We start from the raw sequence: 18815 nt of genomic DNA, 5'->3' as shown, positions 1-18815 counted from the left end.
ATCTGGGCATGTCCTGTCCTTCTCCTTCTTCTTGTCCTCCATCTTCTGCTGTGATGGTGGCACTTCTGGATTGGTTTAGGGTAGAGACAGACTGTCTAACAGAGGTGATGGCTATTGGAAAATTATTGTAAATAAGGTACATGTAGTTTGTAGTATAAAAAGCCAATACCACCCCAACCTGCTGTGCCACAGCCCAACCTGCTGGACAGATCTCAGCAGGTCAGAGAAAGAATTTAACAGATAAGGGAAAATAAACAGCCTTGAAAAGCAGAACCAATGAATCTCAACTTCTTCTTCAGTCACAGGGCTGGGAAAAAAGAGACTTTCTAGCACCTCGGGAGCCATTTCAACCACAAAAACCCAAGAAATAGTTAGTGATTTGATTGGACATTTTAGCATGGGGATAACTTTTTCTGTGACTTATTTGATGTTAACAGACATACCAAAAAAATTGTGGTAGGGCAAAGCAAAAAAAGAATTCACAACAATGAATGCAGAGTGAGTTTCAGAGTGACTTTCACAGCTGACAGTTTAATCTAACTCATCCTTTCCATCTCCTGTCTATATTTTTCTGCACTTTCTCAGATACTGGTATTAACCTGTTGGCTTTTCTTATGTTAACAAAATAATTTTGTTGATTTTAATGTACATCATATAACAAAGTATTTTTGCCTGCGTATTTTGCATTTCAGTGCTGCTGAACTCATACCCACAAAGAATAAAATTTAAAAACCATGAAGCACAATGGTTTACATGTTGTTTTTGAAGCTGCATGCATATAGCACGTACACTACAGTGTACAGCTCTATGAGGCTGCAGGTGTATTTCAGCTGTCCCTCCTTTGTGCAGGTGTCCCTGATCATAGCCAGCATGATAGCTGTGATCGTGTATCGCCTGGCGGTGTACGCTGCCTTCGCCAGCCTCATGGAGAACACCCAGACCCTGCAGCCCATCAGCGGCGTGCTGACCCCTCAGCTGGCAACCTCTGTCACTGCCTCCTGCCTCAATTTTGTCATCATCATGATCCTCAACTTCTTCTATGAGAGAATAGCCATCTGGATTACTGATATGGGTAAGCAGGGGGACTTGAGGGCAAAGCTCGGAAGGAATCATTGAAAATTCACACCATCGAGGTGTTCCATGCTGTTGTTCTCAGCTCAGCACAGTGGGAGCTCTATAGCTCCCATTGCAGCAATGACTCAGGAGTATCCATGGCCGTATTGAACATTTTCCCTGCATTTCAGTAGCTCTCATAACCTAGTTTCTCCTCAAATAGGGCTTGTTTATATTAGAGCTAGTTTACAGAGACAGTCACAGACCTGAACATAGTTCAAAATCATCTTGAATCACCAAAGCAAGATCAGGCTATCTTGAGCTAACAATATATCAAGTAGAAATCCTGCAAATATATTTGAAAAAATAAATCACAGCTATCTTTACAAGAAAAAAAGACTAAATAAGCATGGCATGAGTCTTAGTCTGGGGGAAAAGATGGGCATTTTCCATGTTGTTTCCTTTAGCTCTGGCTGTACAGATTTGGAGTTACAAAGATGGAAGGCAGAGGTTAAGCAGGATGAGGAGCTGTGCCCAAGATGTGTTATTGTGGCAGTAGCTATTGATAGCAGTACCTCCACTGCAGAGCTGGAGGCCCAGAAAGAGTGCCTACTTTTGTAGTGTATTTTATGTTTGATTTCTGCTTGCATCCTGGAAATATCATTCCTGAGAGCCCTTCTTAGACTTTTTTTTTTTTTTTTAATTATTTCATTTTATTTGTTCTTAATGATTTAGAGATAGAAGTCCCTGAAGGTGTTTAACAGAAAGAGATAATTGTAGAATATATTTGGTTTGGGGAGGGGAGCTGAAAATATTAGGTGCTTGCAGTTTGTGCACTTGTCATAAGAACAGTTGGGTGATCTTTTTTTTTGTGAGATCTTGCAAGTTGAGTCAAGAGTTGAAAGGTGTTCCTTGCAGAATCTTAATGGGATGTTGCATTTGGTTTATTTTCATTTACCGTGGACCATCTCTGTGATCTGCATTGCTTATCTCTCTTGGCCAAATCAGACCAAACTGAAACAGAGAAAGTAGTAACTAAAATTGCCCCTAACAAGCACAGAAACAAACACAAAATCATAATTTTTTAAATCTTTCTTGAGGAGCAAAAATTGTAAGCGTGACGGCTCAGCAGTGTTATTTTGCTGATTTGCAAGTGTGGATGAATAATTTCTCAAGTGGCAGCACTACCTCGTCTGTGGGTTCCAGGGGGAGCGTAACAGTTCAGTGGTGTGGGGAGGACTGCTGCCCCCCTCGGGTGCCCTGGGCTGTCAGAAGTGTCTGCCCACACTTTATTCACTCTTGGAAATGCTTAGGCCAGATTTGGTGTTCAGACAAGCAGGTATAACCTGCCTCTGGTGCTCTGAACGTTGTGTGCCTCACATCAATATTTTAACAACTCACTGAAAAGAGAAATATTTTAGCGACCAGCAAGCTAGGCAGACTGCCTGACCTGAGAGCTGCCTCCTCTGTCCTACACTCTGATGTCAGGTTCCCAGTAGTTCTTCTGGCATGCAAACTTACACCAAGCTTGGAAACAGTTTACTCAGTTATATGAAACAACTTTACAATAAGGCAGATGAGTTCAACACATCTGCCAGGTCCTCACCTCCTCACCAGTTGAGAAGAACTTGATGTGGTGTATTTTCTTATGCTGCTTCCCAACTTGAATTGGTTATATGTTATCATTTAACAGGACATTTGACAATAATATGCTTAGGGCTTCCTGCTGCCTTCAAAAATATAAATGGGATAGACAGTGAGCAGCAAAAGGCAGCAAGACCCTAAGCAAAGGTTTGGTGATTTACAGTAGCTCCAAGATGCCCCTATTCTTCTGCCCTTTATGAGCCTTGTCTTTCAGAGGCACATGGGCCATGCAGCTTCTGCTGATTTTAATGATATGCACATACAGTAGGTTGGGGAAAAAATACTGTAGCATGCTTCTCTACCACAAAGAAAAAAAATAATTGTGTGTTGCCAACAGTGAAATCTTCATACTACAGAAGATCTTTCTGGTTACTGTTTGAGATTCATCTCAGATCTCCTAAAATAGTGTAACATTTGGGGATGGACAAGTGCTAATGGACAGGACAAAGAAGGGGAAATTAAATTTTATAGAGGTTTTAAATACGAAGTTCCTTTGCCTACCTGCATCAAACATTGCATTGTAAAGTAAGGGTAGGGTGTCTGAAAGCAGGAACTCCATCTGCTGAAGTATTTGTAGGTGTTCTTTTCTTTTTTTTTTTCCTTTAAGATCACTGTGCATGATGAATATTTGTGAATCTGTATCCTTTTAAAGAGAATAAAGGAACATAAAATTATTGTTTTTTGATTTCACAGAGATCCCCAGAACTCATATGGAGTATGAGAACAGGCTCACTATGAAAATGTTTTTGTTCCAGTTTGTCAACTACTATTCATCCTGCTTCTATGTGGCCTTCTTCAAAGGGAAGTTTGTTGGTTACCCAGGTGCCTACACATACATGTTTAATCGCTGGAGAAATGAAGAGGTAAGATTTTCTTAATTGAGGTGAATTGTTCCCTTCAGTCTGCACAGTTGTAAATTTCCAGCTGCAGGCTTGGTCTGAACTGAGCTGCACCTCAGCTGGCTATCCTAAAGCTGATGCTTCCTCAGCTGACTCTTCCTGCTGTTGCTAGCCAGGGCAACACCAGCAGTGAAATCTGTCAGCCACAAGAGTGAAAAATCACAAAGCTTTTCTTGGTCCCAGTTCTCCTGAAATACCAGTGGGTCTCACCATGGGTCTTAAAAAGAAAAATCTGGTGCTGAGAGCTCATTGAGTGCAAAAGATTCACCTTGCCTGAGGGGTGTGTGCTGCACACAGATCCTGCTGAAGCATCTCTGAATTACATATGGTTGCTATGTTTTGGTGTGTGTTTTGTCTCACACTTGAAACACTTAAAGCCCTTCCTGAGAGAGTGGCTTAGCTGGCAGCCCATGTGGAGATTAAGTATTGTCCTTACAAGTTTTAAGACCTCCTTTCTTGCATTTATACAGTAGTAAAATATAGTTTATCTGGGTGATAATACCCATTATCCATGTCCATTGACACTCAGTTTGTCTCCTCCAGTGTGATCCTGCAGGCTGCTTGATAGAACTGACGACACAGCTCACCATAGTCATGGCTGGCAAACAGATCTGGGGAAACATCCAAGAGGCCATTGTTCCGTGAGTTCTCTCTGGCACAGAGGTGCCCATCTCATAGCCTTCAGCTGCACCAAGGCAAACTGGATATCAGGAAAAAGTTTTTTACAGAAAGGGTGATCAAGTTCTGGAATGGCTGCCCAGGGAGGTGGTGGAGTCACTATCCCTGAGTGTATTTAACAAAGCCTGGGTGTGGCACTGGGTGCCAGGGTTTAGTTGAGCTCTTGGGGCTGGGTTGGACTGGATGATCTTGAAGGTCTCTTCCAAACCAGTCATTCTGTGATTCTGACCTCAAAGAATATTCTGAGTTGGAAGGGACCCACAGGGATCAAGTCTAGCTCTTAATTGAATGGCCTGTACAGGGACTAAACCAACAAGCTTGGTGTTACTAGCGCTGTGCTCTAACCAAGCAAGCCAATCTGATCTGCTTCTCTCATTGTTAACATTTTTCTGCACATACAGCTGGATTTGTAACTGGTGGGGTCGTCGGAAAGCCAGAAACAATCCTGAAAATTTATACAGTCGCTGGGAGCAAGACCATGATCTGCAGACATTTGGAGCCTTAGGCCTGTTCTATGAATATTTAGAAATGGGTAAGTTTAAAATTACACATTTGGAATTGAGGACAGGACACCTTGTACTGACACTTCCAAAAGAACATTTTCTCGATTAATTGTTGTGGGTTGATGCCACCGCTTTCATCTGCATAGCAGGACGATTAACTGCTGGGAATCATTAAATAGGTCAGCCCAATTTAAAAAAAAAGCTGTCTTTGCATCTTGAACTGCTGGGAATTTCACAGAAACACTGCAAAGACTTTTTGTTTTCCTCATTTGAATGGGGAACATTATTCTCAGTGCAGCCAGCTGCCTCTGTGTTCTTTTCTCATTCCAAGCATATTCTTAGCTGATGTCAGTGGAAATTTTAAGTATGGGATGAGTGCCAAATGTGCTGTAAAGATGAGTGCTGCAGACATGACATCTATGAACTGGCTAGAGGAGAATCCCTTCAGCTTTAGTGTTGCACTGCTCAATGCTTCCCTTCAGTCTGTTAGACCAGTAGAGGGAGTGTGGGCAAGGGAATATGGGTTTGCAAAGGTAACCTGAGCATGTCAGCTTCTAACAGCAGTTTACAGCACTGAGAAACTGACACCAAAACTGAAGCCAAGCTAAATCTAAAGGATACTTTAAAGAAGTTAATATTCGGTTATTACAAGGATACATTTTGTTGGAAAATGAACCTTCTGCAGAAATAGTTTGAAGTGTTCTAGAGATGCTTAGTGTTAGTATCACTTTGATTTGATACATGGCTGTGGTCTTGTGAAACCAATACGCTCAGAATACACTGTTGCCAGCCATGTCCTTGCTCTTCCAGAATCAGAACTATGCTCCAGCACTGTCCAAGGGCTGCTATGCTAGGAGGAATTTTGTTGCTTATCTGAGGTGAAGAACTTACCACTGAAATCATGGAAGAGTGAATGACTGGTGTATGGGAATTTATTTTATATACTACCTACACCAGAAAAAAATGTTCTATTTCCTTTATTTGAAACAAAGTGGCAGTATTGGCTGTGTAGTGAAGATTATCACATTCTGTACTGAGATACTTAATTTTGGTAACTACAAGGATCATTTGTATATTCTATTCACAATTCTTAAACTAATGTCAACAGTCCCCAATGGAACTGTTGCACATAGAATTGTTATGGATGTTTTGATTAAATCAGTAACAATAGGTGGAGATAAGGTTGTGAGGTGTGTAGTTGATAAGTAAAAGAAGAACAAGATGGTACAAACTGCAAGAGAACAAAACTGGCCTGATAGCAATTGAGAAATTTGATGGATGAATACACCCCAATTCCCCTACAGTTATACACCATTCATATGAGAACTGCAGCACCCTGAAAGGACTGGTATCCAGCACTGCTGGCAGAATCATTTCACAGGATCCAATTGCTCACTTCTATGGGTGCTGCTGAATGGCACCTGAAGGGACTGGACAAGTCTTGGGTCTGGGGCTGATTGTCACTGGGGCTCAGGCCAGGGCTGAAGATGACTCGTGCAGCTTGGCAGGAGTTTGCCATTTGTCTGCTAGTGGTAGAGCCCCATCACTCTGAGGATACTTCTGGAAGGGCAGATTTTGACACATTGTTTTTCTCTCTTGTAGTCATTCAGTTTGGATTCATTACTCTCTTTGTGGCATCCTTTCCCCTGGCTCCCCTTCTTGCTCTGATGAATAATATCCTGGAGATTCGTGTAGACTCCTGGAAATTGACCACTCAGTACAGAAGACCTGTGGCTGCAAAAGCACATAGCATAGGAGTGTGGCAGGAAATCCTCAATGGGATGGCCATCCTGTCTGTTGTCACCAATGTAAGTTTGTTAATACTTATTTACTTACTTAGGTATGTGATGTGTTAGCTGGGAAATCTCAAGCTGGAGAACCAAAACCACTGGGCTGTGCTGCATCAACACTGATTCTTCCATGTACTCAAAATGTGAAGAATTAAAAACCAGCTGATGCTTTTTCTCCTTCATCAACACTGTATCATGTTAACCTACAAAGATACCATCAAACCATTTCAGTGGTTTGGCTCGTCCACTGAAATGGTGTGCAGCTCCCCATCCAAATTTTATTTGCCATAACCTTTCATTCAGTTGTCTGTGTTTTCCAGCCTTTTGGAATGGCATGGGCCAGTATGAGGCTTAGTCTGATGAAGCACACTGATTGCCCAGAGGGAACTGTAGGGGACAGGAAAGGTGGATAAATCCTGTGGCTCAGGTGCATTTTTGTCCTTGTTGCTGTGAGGCCTGTTCCATGGGAATTCTGCTCTGCTGCTGGATACCCCTGTGGGACCAGTGGCTCCAAGGATTTTTTATAAACTGGTAACTAAATGGTATGCCAGTATTTCATTGGAAACATGCTGTAAAGCAGCCTACTGAGCACAAGAGATGCCTCTTTTTAGTGTGTCTCAGGCAACAAACCCACTTGCACATACTGCCATAGTAGCACAATACCTCAGCACCTTGAGTATCTCAAGCTTCCAGGAAAAATGTGCTGAGGCTGCAGTCAGCATCTTTTACCAAGGTGAAGTGCCCCAGTCATGCTTCTCACCCTTTCTTAAAAGATTCTGGGTAATGCCAGGGTCACAGAGCCTCAACATCTTTATAAATCTGCTCCCAAATTTTGTGTGCCACTTTCCTTATTTCTTTTTCCAATTTCTTTTCAGGCTTTCATTGTTGCGTTCACATCAGATATGATTCCTCGTTTAGTTTACTACTATGCTTATTCTGAAAATGAAGACTCACCAATGTCTGGATACATAAACAACAGCTTGTCAGTGTTTCTAATCTCAGATTTTCCTGAGAGAAATGAACCTAAAGAGAATCCAGAAAACTTTGTCATATGCAGGTTGGTGTCACTTTGTGTAGAATACAGCATAAAAAATCAATTAAGATCTACGTGTTCCATTAGAAAATAAATTATGTCAGTCTCATCATTCTAAAGTGTGAGAAGTAATATTTAGACTATTGATAAAGTAATGGTTGAGGTGGTAAGAGATCAAGCTAGTAAAAAAAACCAATCAACTAAAAAAAATCACCACTAAAAGTCTCATTCCTAACTTGCATTTTGCTTTTTCTTCATTGGATTTTTTGTTTACTTTAATTACACTATTGATTTTTGAGTGAGGAAGGAGATTTATGTCCCTAAAGTTGCAAACTTCAGCCTATATGTTCAGAGATATTTAGGCTGAATAAGTGGACAAGAAAGCAGAATAAAGGAGATGCTTAGATCCCAAAGCTGAAAATGGCATATGGTATTTAAAATCAGTCCTTATTTTGCTTGATCGGGCCAAAATCAGACCTATCCTTCTTTCATTGAAAAAGTAGTCCTTTCTTGCTAGCACTGGAGATTCTAGAATAATTGCAAAAGAACTTTGGAAATGGTAAAATAAAAGTGTTGATTGGATGAAAAAATCTCAAAGCAAACAAAAAAAACCACCCCAGCACTTTTGGAAACAGCTACATTTGTTTGGTGGTGTAAAACATGTCCTTTCATGAAGCCCTGCATCTGCCCAGGCCATAATCTGCTCATGTGTGTCACATTTATCCAGTGTCCATTACCCTGTGATCCATCCCATCACCCTGTCCTGTATTATTTGAGCATTGCCTGAAAAACAAATAACCTGTGGACCAAATTTCACATCACACATCCTCATCCCTGCTCTGGTGCTGTGAGGGTGTTTAGGCAAACACAAGGGAGAAACAAATTGAGAGGCAACCTTTTTCTGCAAAAGGAAACAGACCATTTAAAACAAGAAAAGGTTCCTTTAGTGACAGCTGTACTTGCTTGTAAGTGTCACTAAGCTTGTAATCTGTCCCAGGCTGAATGTGACACTTCACCTTTGCATGTCTGTCATTCCTACAGGTACAGAGACTATCGATATCCTCCAGGCCATGAGAAGAAGTACTTACACACTATGCAGTTCTGGCACATTCTTGCTGCAAAACTGGCCTTTATAATTATCATGGAGGTATGTTCCCTACAAAATTTCCTTCTGATATATATTGGTACTTTGTGATTTGTCTAGATAGTTGCTAATGTTACAGAAAATAGAATTGCTGGGAGCATAAAATGACTTGTTCCCTAGATAATACCAAGTACTCAAGGCCTAAAAGATTACTGTTACTGAGCCTTTTAACTTCAGTGAGCTGACCTCAGAGTAGGAAAAGTGAAAATAGCTGAGGAGACTGCAAATGTTGATCAAAATAATCAGAAAAATGAAAAAGGTCTCTTTTGTCAGTGTAAGAGATTAAAGCCTCCAAATCTAGCACTTCCACTCCTCTTGCTTTCATTAAGGAGCTGTATGTGAGATGACTGTGTTCAAAATCCAGACAGCATTTTGCAATGATGTATATTGGTTAAAAACAGCTAAATTAATAGTTTGGATAACTGGCACATCAGTGTGAAACCACTGCTTTGCAAGTTACAAAGGGAAAAGGGAGTAAGTTCAAGTGCTAATCTCATCACTTTTCCTGCTGTGTTTCATCAGCTCTCAACAGCTAAGTGTTATCAGCACAGCTGTGTGAACTTTCTAACAAACCACACAGAGGAGTTAAAGAGTGATGGTTGAGATTCAGGCCCTGACACTTTCCTTTTGGGTTTGCTAAATCATTAATGGTTTGGAATTAAAATTTCTGCGTAAGAAGATGGGTTTTAATCTTTGTGCACATCTTAGATACACATTAATTTGGTGTGTATTGCTCCAGGACAGCCAAATGAATTGTATTTTATTGTGAGCAAGAAGTGACCTATTTGGTCAGATTAAACAAGAGGTGCTTCTTTTGGTAATGAGTGCTTTGTTTGTTTTCTTTAGCACGTTGTATTCATCGTCAAATTCTTTGTAGCATGGATGATCCCTGATGTTCCTGCAGACGTGAAAGCCAAAATAAAACGTGAAAAGTATTTAACACAAAAAATCCTACATGAGTATGAACTTGAAAAACTGAAGGAGAGACTGTGCCAAGGTGACAAACGAGCCACAGAAAAAGAGTTCATCGCTACGGAAGGGAGAATGGAGCTGTCCAGAGCAATGTAACCAAAACCCAGCTGTTTTGGCATTTAGCTTGTTCTAGCTTTTTTTATCTGTGGTTTGCTCAGTATGCATCATGTTGAAAGCTGTAGGAGAGTTCAACTCTTCTCTTTCAGTCCAAAGATTTTCGAGTTTTCTTTAAAAGTTCTACTGAGCTTTCAAAGTTTAGGAAATCTACTGAACTGTATGATTTCAGCACTGTTTTTTATTTACCCATGACTCTGAATAGTAAATGTAATCCTGTAATCCTAGAATTTGAACTCCTGGTATAGGGACTGTTAACCTCAAAGGGCTCACAGAACATGTTCAAGTCATTTACCACCAAGCCCTCTCCCTGTTGCTAATTGCAGCATTCCAGGCTGTATCCCAGCTGGCTGAAAAGGATACCACAGAGGACCACTGCTGTGGAAAATGCTGAAAATTATTATTTTTATTATGTGGTAATTTAAATAGAACACTCCTGATACAAGGATTAAGGTTTGGGGCTTTTTTTTATATTCAGTATGTCTTACGAAGCATTTGTTTGAACTTCTATACATTTTATAGAAGGAATTGATTTTTAAAGATAGATTGGCTTAATTCCACTTGGAATTATTTATAGGAACTAAATCCAGTTAATACAATAGTGAAGGGAATAAAAAAAAAGTGAAGGGAAAAAAAGCCATAATTTATTTTCCTAAATATATGGAAGAGTTTACTCTCTAAATGCAGATATTGTGGAATGACCTAATTGCAGTGGGTTTTGAAAATATGTGTACGATTTGGAGAATAACAGTTATTTAATTTCTCATTCTCAAAAACTGTCATTGGAAGATTATGTTTGACTTTTTTTTTTTTTTTGGCCAAAGCTGCTTGTTTATTTATTTCTTTGTTTGGATTCTCAATGAATGCCAGCAAAGAGCTAAAGCTGTTTGTCTGTCCTCAATGCACACTATGGAGTGTGCCTGCACTCCATGGCAGTGGATTGGGAGCTGGACCACCATTCCAGCCGGTTTAGCTGAATGGTTTGGTCTTGTATTTTTATCCAAAAGATTTTAAGCATGCCAAATAATGTATGTTTATGCTGTTATTTTCCTTATGCATAGTATCCTAAGGCTTGGGGGTTGTTCTGTTGGGGTTTTTTTTTTCTGCCTTTGAATATTTGGGAAGGATTTTTTTCTTTTCTTTTTTGTTAGGAGGCTTTTCTACAAAGTTACTGAGTTTATAAATATGTAATAACTTTTGTGCAAAGTAGCTTCCAGCTGTTTAAGAATGTGCCCTCATTTTCTAGTTTGAAGCAGGTAGGCATTTTTGTGATTTTGCTGTATATTTAAAACATATCAACGCTTCCATGCTCAGTGCCTTGTTTCTTTGCATTTGGCAAGAGGTGTGAAAATGATCTCTGCAGGGCAGTGCCTATTTCCAAAATGTGCTTGCAGGCATTAGCATACAGTGAACCTGCAGACAGAGCTGTTCAGTGTTAGGAAACCGTGCCTGCCTTGGCACACCTCTGTTCAGTGCCACGTGGACTGTTGGAGAGCAGTTCATGCCTGGACTGCAGACTCTTGTAACACCAGACTGTTGAGTTCTCTCATGCTGAATACACAAGGTAGACAAGATTAGAAAATTTTGCTCTATTTGCACTTTGAAAGTTATACTTCCTTGCAAGTATACAGATAAAAATTGAGATTAGTATTCCATATCAGTGAGTGATGTACTGTTTACTGCTACCACAACTTAGGGTATCTGGTTTTAGCAAACCTCGCCTGTGTCTTGGAGTACTTGGTGAGTAACCTTAATGTTGTAAGGGTTTTAAATCCACGTCCTGAGTGGAGCTGTTGTTGTTAGCAGAAGGATTAAGTGCCTACCTCGAGCACACATCACAGCTTGGCTGCCAGTCAGGAGTTGATGCCGATGTACATTTCTCCTTACTGTAAGTTACTCACCTTCATCCTCTAAGGTTGCTTGGTCAATCAAGCATGTTGGCAATTTGTGTTCATGATGAACTGATCATGTTCTTGAATATTCATCTATATTTGAAGTGATGGATCTGTTGGAGGAATGCATGTGTAAATAAATTAGCTCTGCTGCTTAATGTGCAAGCCAAAGAGGAGTATCAGCCATCAGTCGTGATCACATATCAAACACCACAATCTGCACAATGAAAGCACTGTGCTGCATCTTGCACATATACTGTTAATTAGACTGCTTAATTTAGATGTTGTGGAGTTGTTGCTGTTTGCAGTGCAGACAGATGCTTCAAACAGAAAGGTGATGAGATGCAAAAGGATATTTCTGTGCAAAATGTACAACCTGGCTGAAGCTGAAAACAGATTTGGAAATTCAGCATTAGATGCACTATTTCTGCTTATGGAAGATTAGTTTATTCAAGTAATAAAGTGTCTTAATATACTACCCTTAAAATAGGTGTGTTGTGAATAAATAATGTTATTTAAGAGCAAGAGGGAGGAAAATAAGGAAATACATGTGTTTGGGATACAGCATTGATAAGCAGACCCTGAATTTGAATTGATTTTTTGACTCCTACTTTGTACATCTTATTTTTTAAGATCACTTGCTATTTAATGGAGGACAGATGTTTTGTATATCTTGTATCATGCAATAGAAAGTGGAAAAAAGCCTTGGATCAGCTTATTTAGAAAGAAATATGTATCTTAAAAACAAGTCATTGCACTTTGTAGCATTACTTCTTAGTATACAAAAACTGTTGAAAAGAGAATTTGTTGTCATACTAAAAGCTAATATCACATAAAAAATTAGTCTTGACACCTTTTTACCTTTTTACATAATAGTTTGCCTTTTACTTGCCGTTAAGCAGTATTTTGAGTAAAGGTATCAGTATGGTTGGGTTTATAATGGTTCACATAAGTTTCCTGAGGTGTTCTTAAAAAGCAAGAAAAGTAAGGAAGGTTTGGTCAGTTTGGAGATGTGCTGGTTCTTACTGTCAGAATAATTTATTTTGATGTGATTCAGTATCTAAAAGTGTCCTTTAACCAAAGTGAATGCAGTTTTGTGTTGCCATTACTGTAATTTAAGCAACAACACATTGCCATTAGAATTAGTTACACAAAACAAAACTGACCTTTCAGGTGTAATACAATCAGGGATTTTTTTTTTTTTTTGCAATTACAATTTGGGTTGTTTACCTTGGGAAGGTTTAGCGTGGTATGTTCTAAGCAAAGGACTGCAAAAGAAGAGTGCTACTATGAGACACTATTGTATTTTTTCTCAAAATTTTTTTACTGTACTTTTACTTTTTTATGTAGTGCTGTCAGCTTGAGGCAAGAGAATGGAGTGAAAATAGATGGAGTTTCTGACTATTCTACATGTACCACTTGTTTGACTTGTACTGTTGTGTAATCTGAGTGGTGTTTTTGTCTGCTATGTATGTTGCTGATATATATGATACACTAATGTCAGAATAAATTTTTTAAACATTCTGCTAACATTTAATATGCACATTTAATAAGATCTAAATCTAGCAAATAAAGCTGTGTTCATTTTTAATGTGCTGTCACCTTGTGTGTGAAAATTCCAAGAACTGAGAGAGGAGCCGAAGTACTAGAAGTGAAGTACCTGGAGCACCTCCTGGAAGAGAATATTCCTACAGATTTCTGCAACTCACAATGTCTGTTGTGTTCATACAGATCCATTTTCATCCAGGCTGCTTTGCCCTGCCTTCTCTGGATACAGCTTTTATTCCTGCAATGCCAGGACCTGAGGTGCCTTCTCAAGTTCTCAGTCACACATGCAGTTTCCACACACAGCACAAGTGGTTCACATGCATGCACTTTAAATAGCTTTAGTACATATCCTAGCAAAGATGGCAGCGCTGAAGCTTTCCCAAGGCACTGGGCAATCTTGCAGTACATATTTTAATCTTTCCTAAAAGTCACTTCTGGGACCAGTGAAGGGCTTTGGATTAAATCACAGGGAATCTGGCTTGAAGTTCCTGACTTGCTCTCAATGGATGTTTTTATCTCAGCATGTCACCTTCCCTGTTGTATCACCTTGTCAGGATTCTGGGAACAGGGTCACCTGCCACACTTGGTAGGTCATTTCCTTTGTAACTTTGAAATTACCAACTAAGACACATGCAATTTGAGCAAATCAAAGAAAGGTTTAAGATGAATAAAAGAATCTTCTCTGTATTAAAAGAGAGAAGAAAAAAAGACCAAAACAAGGAGTAATTATATAATATGGTAGCTTTACTGTGCTCACTAGGGTACTTAATTAGGTATGAAAATAAAAAAAACATTAAAAGGAGAAGAAAATGGTAGCAAAAGAAAGAGAGGAGGGAGAAAAGAAAGATGAAGGAAGGTGCTGTTGATATGCAGGATATAGAGGATATTTATATTGTAAGTAGTGAGTTTTCAGGTGCATTCCAGCTTTGCTCTTGGAGGTTAAACCTTGCCTCCACCAAGGCCTGTAATAATGGGTAATTTAAATTTTAATTTAAATTTTAATTGGGTATACAATGTCAGCCAAAGTCAAGCATATTTTATAAAAAGGAGTAGCATGGCAGCTTGTGAGAAGACATTCACAAATTCTGGTACAAATCTGGCTCTCCACATGATTAGAAATTGTAACTACCCTTCAAAAATCATAATTCCTTCATTTAACTTGTGCACCACAATTCAGTGGTTCTACTTTCTGAATCAGAAAAATAGGTAAGGCATCTATATGATCTGTCCAGCTTAAAGAGTATTTCTAAAAAATAACTCCATGTTTATACAAAGAAAAAAATTATAGGAAGCACTGAAATAGAAGACATTTTTCCAACGTTTGCATCTCAAATGGTGCAAAATATGCTGTCTTACAGGAGTAGAAAAATAAGCAACCCATTCCCTAATCAGTGGATTAGTGGGAAAGAACAGCAAGATGTGGGAGAAACAGTATGCCATCATCTGAAGTCTGCAATTTGTTTGAGATGTGTAGGCTGGGAAACAAAATCTTGTATCATATTCCTCAAAATGTTCAAAATTGATTTTAAAAACAGTGTTTCTGAAAGTACTGTCTTAAATGTTTAGGACACACTGCTGGGAGGCACAGGGAAGGGGTCCTAAGGTCTGGTGTGGTGAGAGATTGTGTCCAGAGAGGGTTAAGAGAGCCCTCACAAAGGACTCGTTCATGAAACCTTCCTTCCCTAAACAGATGGAGACAAGTAAAGGGGGAAAAAGGATGATCATTGCCATCTGAAGGATAAGAAAATTATTTCCAGGCTTGTATGAATTACTGTGCAACCTCGTTAAGCCACAGCTACTTTTTCTTGTCTGTCTGTCTTCTTAAGGGTGGTCATAACAATTTTTGCCTTGGCATCCTTAAAAAGGAGCAGCTAAATTAAATCTCATTCTGGTTTTAAATAATCATTGTCTTAACACAACACTTACATCATTCAGATGCAACTCAGGAAGGGTTTTTTAAGCAAGCACTGAGAAATCTGCTGGGAGATGATGAGTAGGATGTGAAATTCAGCAGCCATATCAATTTTTGGAAGGTGCATACGCACATTCCCCTGCAATAATTAGTGACTATGCTTTCTCAGGCAGAAATGACTCAGTCTGAACCATTTGATAAGGGTAGGATTTTTTTTAATTATTCTTTTTGACTCCTCAACAAACCAGTGCTGTTAGGTCGTCAGAAATATTTGTATTTAAATCACTGACTGACCTGGCTTGGCCCCTGGGTGTTCAAAGCATCCAACACTGTTCAGCATTTCAGTTTTGGTGCTGAAAGATGCAGAGGCCATAGTAACTGCTTCTGTCATCAGGAGGCATTAAATAAATGAGCCTTGTTGTTATGTTGGCCCTTCCTTAACCACAGTCTGTTTGAAACCCTTGGTGTTGTGGGTCTGTCTGGCCCATGCCATCCTCAGCAGTGAAAAGTTGCAAAGGTGGAAAAGCTCTGGCTCAGATGGCTCCTAGATCCTTGCATCTCCCATGCTGGTGGCTTTTGCTTATTTCTCTCAGCTACTGCTTGGTGAAATGTAATACAAACAGTGCTGGAATGTTCCAGGACTGCTTGCTCAGTAGCTCTTTTAATAGGTTTTTCAAAAAAGGAATAGAAGTGCTCCAGACAGAAGGGCTTAGCAGGGAAAACTGATAGGAAGGCCACATTCCCTGCCATGTTACCTCTTCACAGCAGGCAGTTTTGCTGTCAAATGAACATTTCTGCTGGCAGGAGCCCATTGCTAGTGCTAGCAAACAGTAATGCCACAGGTAAGCCTATTCTCTGCTGGTGGCATCTATGTATTATTCTTCAGCTACAATTCTGTCTCCCTCTATTGCAGTGTAAAGTGTACCATTATTTTCAGATGTGGCCAAGATTTCAACATCTCTGTAACAAAGATCCAGGTGAAAAAAACAAACAGATGAAATAGGTAGGCCAAGAGATTTATATATAGCAATAGCAATCTGTTAATTTTCAGGTATCTAGAGCTCCTGCTGCTCTTAGCAAGCCACGAATGCATTGCCATCAGGAAGGATTCTCTGCTTTCCCCTTTCACACAGGATTGCTTTCCTCAGTGTCAATGACAGCTTTTTGGCTTTCCCAGAAGCAGCACAGGAGGCAATAGCAACAAAGTCTCATATTTTGAGTAAGGGAGAATGATCCTGTGTGTTTTATGGTAAGCAATCAATGCTTTTTCATTGGGTTTTTGTTTGCATTTAGGTGGAAGTAGCAAATGATTCTGTGGCTGCAACCCACCTGTCACAATGACTCGTGTTTGAATTCAAAGATGCCACCACATGTTGAGTCACCAGGTACCAACATCCAACTTTTTCATCAACTACAAGTACTCTCTGTGGGACTGGTAAAAAGATTATGATCTAGGTAATGGGGTCACTGCTGTGATTAGAACTGAGGGGGGTGACGTGGGTAGAGGAAATCAAAGCAGAAAAAGAGCCTGCTTCATACTTTTGCTATAAATTCAGAGTGCTGGGTTATGTGCTGAACATGTGAAGGGCACTGAAAATAGGAAGGAACTATGATGTCTTTATTAATTAGTTTATCTTCATAAGGAGAAAGATGAATAAACAAAAGTGTAAGGCCTTAGGAACTGGAGAAGACAGAAAAGCTGAGGCACCAGACAGGCTTGAAGGCAGCACTTGTAGAGAAATTTTTAATATTCAGCTGTACAGAAGAAGGCCTCAAATGTAAATGCCAGTCTGTCAGCAGGTGTCCCCTGCCCAGGAGAAGAGACCCAGGTGTTAGCAGCTAATGCAGGAACTGGAAGGGGGCATCTCAAAGGTTGATTCTGCTGAGGAGGGAAAAGCAGGATTTTCTTTGCTTTTGCACCTGGAAGAAATTACCTGCAAAGCAATCCTTCATTTTCAGTGCTGTGCAAACTCTGCTTCAAAAGCTGTCCACCCAGAGCACCCAGACAGCCCATGGTGCACAGAGCATCCCCCCTTTGTCCTGTGCACGTACCACCCACCCCTGCCTGTCACATCTCTGTCACTGCAGGCTCTGAGCTCATTCCTGGGCACAAGGACCGTGCTGGCAGCAAGCTGATGAGGTCTCTGGGGTAGAGATGACCCCCAGGTGTTGGAAAGTCTTTTTCCCAGCCCCAAGACTGACAAAGAAGACAGAATTCCTTGGCTCTGGTTCTCAAGGTTGTTTATCTTTCCTTATCTATAACATTCTTTCTCTGAGGTCTGTCTGGCAGGCTGGGCTGTGGCACAGTCCCTGCCCTTGGGGTGGTGTTGGCTTTTTATACTAAGAACCACTGTATTTACAACAATTTTCCAGTACCCATCACCTACGTTAGTCTGTCTCTACTCTAAACCAACCCAGAAGTGCCACCATCAAGCAGGAGATGGAGGATAAGAAGAAGAAGAAGAAGGAGAAGAAGGACAGGACTTATTAAAAAATTAAAAATATAAAAAATAAAAATAAAAATAAGAAATAAGAAAATAATAAGAATAAAATATTAAGATATTAAAAATAATTGAAACTTCCATTCTTAATATTTTAAAATATTTCCCAAACATATTTAATAACCGTTTAGAAAATTTCCAGTTTTTCAACGTTTTTTCAGTTAAAAATCTGTTGCCCATATTCCTCCATCTTGCCTCTTGAACCCCCATTCTAAAAACCCCAAAATTCTACTTTTCCACCCTGTGACAAATTCACGCTCATTCTACTCAAACTCCTGTGGCTTGTAACTCCTCACACAAAGTTGGGAATTGTTTCCATGGGCTAAAATCAAAGGCACAGGTGTTTGTGACTCCATGCCAAGGTCCCTGAGCCCCCTGCCAGGGTCTGGAGTCCTCCAGGGCAGCCAGAGCAATGTCCTGGGTCCTGACACTCTGAGGTGTCTGATGAGGATGGGGCAAATGCTGAGCAAGGGAACTTCAGTTCCTGTTGTGGTGAGAACAAGCACAACTCCCCGTAAGGCTGCATTGGCAAGCTTCTTCATTCTGCAGTAAATGCCAATTGTTTGGTGCATATTTGATGCAGAAATGCACAAAATTCAGTCATTCTGAAACTTTATAATTAAGCCTCTAACCTGAAAAAGGACTGATATTGTTTAGCATAGGAGAGTGACAGATCATTGTTATTTTAACAAAATTTTTCTAAAGTAGAATTTTTTCATTAAAAACAAATATCTATATCAACAGATTTTTAACTGAAAAAGCTTTGAATAATTGGACATTTTCTAAGTGGTTATTAAATACTTTTGGGGAATATTTTAAAATATTAAGAGTGGAAGTTTTAATTATTTTTAATATTTTAATATTTTTATTTTATTAATTCTATTATTTTCTTAATTTATTTTTTATTTTTATAATTTTAATTTTTAAATTATTTTAAATTCTTTTGTGTTATCATCAAAGACAAAAAGATTACTACTTCCTGCAATTCTCAGTCTTTCCTCTTGTTCTGCAAGACTGAGTTACCAGCTACCACACTCAGATACATGTGAGAAGTGTTGTGACCACAGTATCAGACAGATTGTATTGTGAACATAGTCATATAGTAATATATATAATATAACCCATTCAGATT

General features: G+C 39.6%; 1 protein-coding gene across 4 annotated transcripts in view; it reads left to right on the top strand.

The window, feature by feature from the left end:
• Positions 1-13313, top strand: part of ANO5 (anoctamin 5) — a 62536-nt gene extending 49223 nt beyond the window's left edge. For all 4 annotated transcript variants that reach the window (XM_071417109.1, XM_071417107.1, XM_071417108.1 and 1 more), the window contains 8 exons: positions 850-1072; positions 3391-3560; positions 4140-4237; positions 4676-4806; positions 6380-6585; positions 7443-7624; positions 8642-8747; positions 9591-13313. In XM_071417109.1, the coding sequence (XP_071273210.1) occupies positions 850-1072; positions 3391-3560; positions 4140-4237; positions 4676-4806; positions 6380-6585; positions 7443-7624; positions 8642-8747; positions 9591-9812 (1338 nt within the window). In that variant the 3' untranslated portion in view covers positions 9813-13313. The remainder of the gene's footprint in view (positions 1-849; positions 1073-3390; positions 3561-4139; positions 4238-4675; positions 4807-6379; positions 6586-7442; positions 7625-8641; positions 8748-9590) is intronic.
• Positions 13314-18815: the final 5502 nt, after the last annotated feature.

This window comes from Agelaius tricolor, unplaced genomic scaffold (assembly GCF_023055355.1).
Source record: "Agelaius tricolor isolate 1412-34295 unplaced genomic scaffold, bAgeTri1.0.p SCAF_67, whole genome shotgun sequence".
Taxonomy (NCBI): domain Eukaryota; kingdom Metazoa; phylum Chordata; class Aves; order Passeriformes; family Icteridae; genus Agelaius; species Agelaius tricolor.
The sequence above is the reverse complement of the archived record's forward strand: the minus strand, read 5'-3'. Positions and strand labels throughout refer to the sequence as shown.